This window comes from Lactuca saligna, chromosome 8, assembly GCF_052625555.1.
Source record: "Lactuca saligna cultivar CGN05327 chromosome 8, ASM5262555v1, whole genome shotgun sequence".
NCBI lineage: Eukaryota > Viridiplantae > Streptophyta > Magnoliopsida > Asterales > Asteraceae > Lactuca > Lactuca saligna.
Genome location: NC_136424.1, coordinates 269,715,300 through 269,717,656, shown reverse-complemented (window position 1 = coordinate 269,717,656; position 2,357 = coordinate 269,715,300). Strand labels below are relative to the sequence as shown.

Here is a 2,357-nt window from a genome sequence, read left to right as displayed (position 1 = left end):
TTAAAGTTCTAGGTTAAATCCTTATTGTTGACTATAGAGCCGGTTCTGAGGATTCAAATGTCCAGAACGAGGTGGATAAAAAAGACCCGTAGACCTTGATGTGTAACGAATTAAATTACATAAACTAATTTTTTTATTCAAATGACAATAAACTGTATAGCAATAAACTGAGCAAAATCATTATATTTTAATGAGTAATTACATATCCTAACAACTAACCACAATCCGTGAAGTTCTCCTAGTATTCTAGATTGCAAATTGGTTGATCAACTCTTCATAGTCAATACTCTCTAAGATTTCGTTCTCGATAGATATCATCGCCAAACCGTTAATTCTTTCTTGTGTCATTGTGGAGCGTAAGTAAGATTTCACAAACTTCAATTTCAAAAAAAAATCCTTTTCGCAGATGCAACTATTACTGGAATAATCAATAATATTTTGTATTCTATATGCAATGCTTGCATTTGGAAAATAATCAAGTTCTTTCAAAAACTTCAAAACATCTATATGGTTGCTAAATTCATTGGTTTCCAATGTCTCAAATAATTTCAACTCTGTATAAAGTTCATCGGCATCAATATCCGATCGTTCTTCAAACTTGGGTGCTTTTTCAAGACAATGACAATATGACTTAAGATCTTTATCTTGAATTCCCATCATATTATGTGGAAATAAAAAACTAAATACTTTGTCATACTCTTTGAATTAGTCAAATCTTGTCCCAAGAGAAGAAATAGTTTGATCAACAATGAATAAGAAATAATTGGCTCTAAAATTCTCGTCAAGTGTAAATGAAACTATTTCGTTAGTTAAACTTTCATCAAACCTTTTTTGCCTTTCAATCAATGGCTTTTGTGGAAATATTTGATCAATACCCATTTCAATAGCAATCTCCTTAGCTTCAACAATTGCTTTTGAAAAACCAGTTTCTCTATAATCCTTGAAGTACCTAATCAATGTGTTTATTTCTGTAATAGCATTATCAAGAGACCTATCCTTTGATTGTAAATTCTTACTCACAATATTCATATGGTTTAGTACTTCATACCAAATAACAGTTGATACCAAAAATTTAAAGTCGAAAAGTTCTTTTTCTGTTAGTAAAGTTGTTTCACTTACAATTGCAACATCATTTTGTTTTTCTCTAACTTGAAGTAAAGCTTCCCATACATCCACAAGTTGAAGTTTAATAGCCTTTACACTCTCAATGCGACTTTCCCAACGAGTTTGACACAATGACTTAAGACTCCTAGCTTTAACATTATCTTTCAAAATTTCTCACATCTTAGTAGAATTTGCAAAGATAGTATAAATGTGTTGGATGAATCCAAAAAAGTTCTTTCCTTTAACATACTTGTTATCCATATCACATAATGTTAGATTAGGAGAATGGAAACAATAAGGAGTGTAAAATGCTCTAGGATTTATATCTAAAAATTTCTTTTTCACTCCTTGGTGTTTTACGTTCATGTTTGCTCCATTATTATAGCCTTGACCACGCATATCATCAATTTCAAGACCAAGAGACTTTAACTCCTCAAGTGTAATATCAAATAGACTTTTTCCAAAGGTATCATCAACATTCAAAAAACCTAAAAAGAACTCCTCGACAGTAACAAAATTATATGATAACGTTAAATACCTCACTATTATAGTCATCTGTTCTTGGTGACTTGAATCGGGAGTAAAATCAAGTATGATTGAGTAGTACTTTGCTTCCTTTATCTTCTAACTAAGTTCTTTTTTAATTTTTTGAACTAGCAAAGATATTAGTTCATTTTGGATTATGTGGCCAAGATAATGCACATGAAGCCCATCTGTAACGCCCGTAGATTTGAGCTAGTCAATTTAGAGACAATAAGCGTAAAAAAGACTTTTTATGAAAGATTATTTAGAATGAATAATCTTAACCAAGTTATATTATATGTCACAAGGGTTCTGTACATATATAGAATGCCAAAATCCGAGTTATAACCAACAAGGTATGACCCATCGAAGTTTTACGGCTAAACCGGTAGGGCACATTGTAACGTAAAAAGTGATATTTTGATAAATTAATTTTTATCTTAGCAATCTAAATGAAAGTTGTAGTATACGTTAAACCGAGAACGTGCATAAAAAGAATGTCCAAATCTGACTTCATATGAGGAAGTTATGATTTTCATAAGATTTAGCATAACAGTGCACAACCTGGAATTCGACTTTTAATTGATCGATTTTTAGCCGATGAAACCTAAATGAGTATTAAAGATCTCATTAATAAGAGTTCAACGATAAAAAGACAGATGAAAACGGAGTCCGTATGTAGAAGTTGTGAATTTTACATGGTCGTTTAACAGTGTAATCTTCTTATACTG

General features: G+C 31.1%; 1 protein-coding gene across 1 annotated transcript; it reads right to left on the bottom strand.

The window, feature by feature from the left end:
* Positions 1–705: 705 nt before the first annotated feature.
* Positions 706–1,659, bottom strand: LOC145010659 (uncharacterized). Its single transcript, XM_078969173.1, has 2 exons — positions 1,355–1,659; positions 706–1,249 (listed from the first exon to the last, which is right to left on the bottom strand). Exons 1-2 carry the CDS (start codon positions 1,657–1,659, stop codon positions 706–708), a joined length of 849 nt encoding a protein of 282 aa, XP_078825299.1.
* Positions 1,660–2,357: the final 698 nt, after the last annotated feature.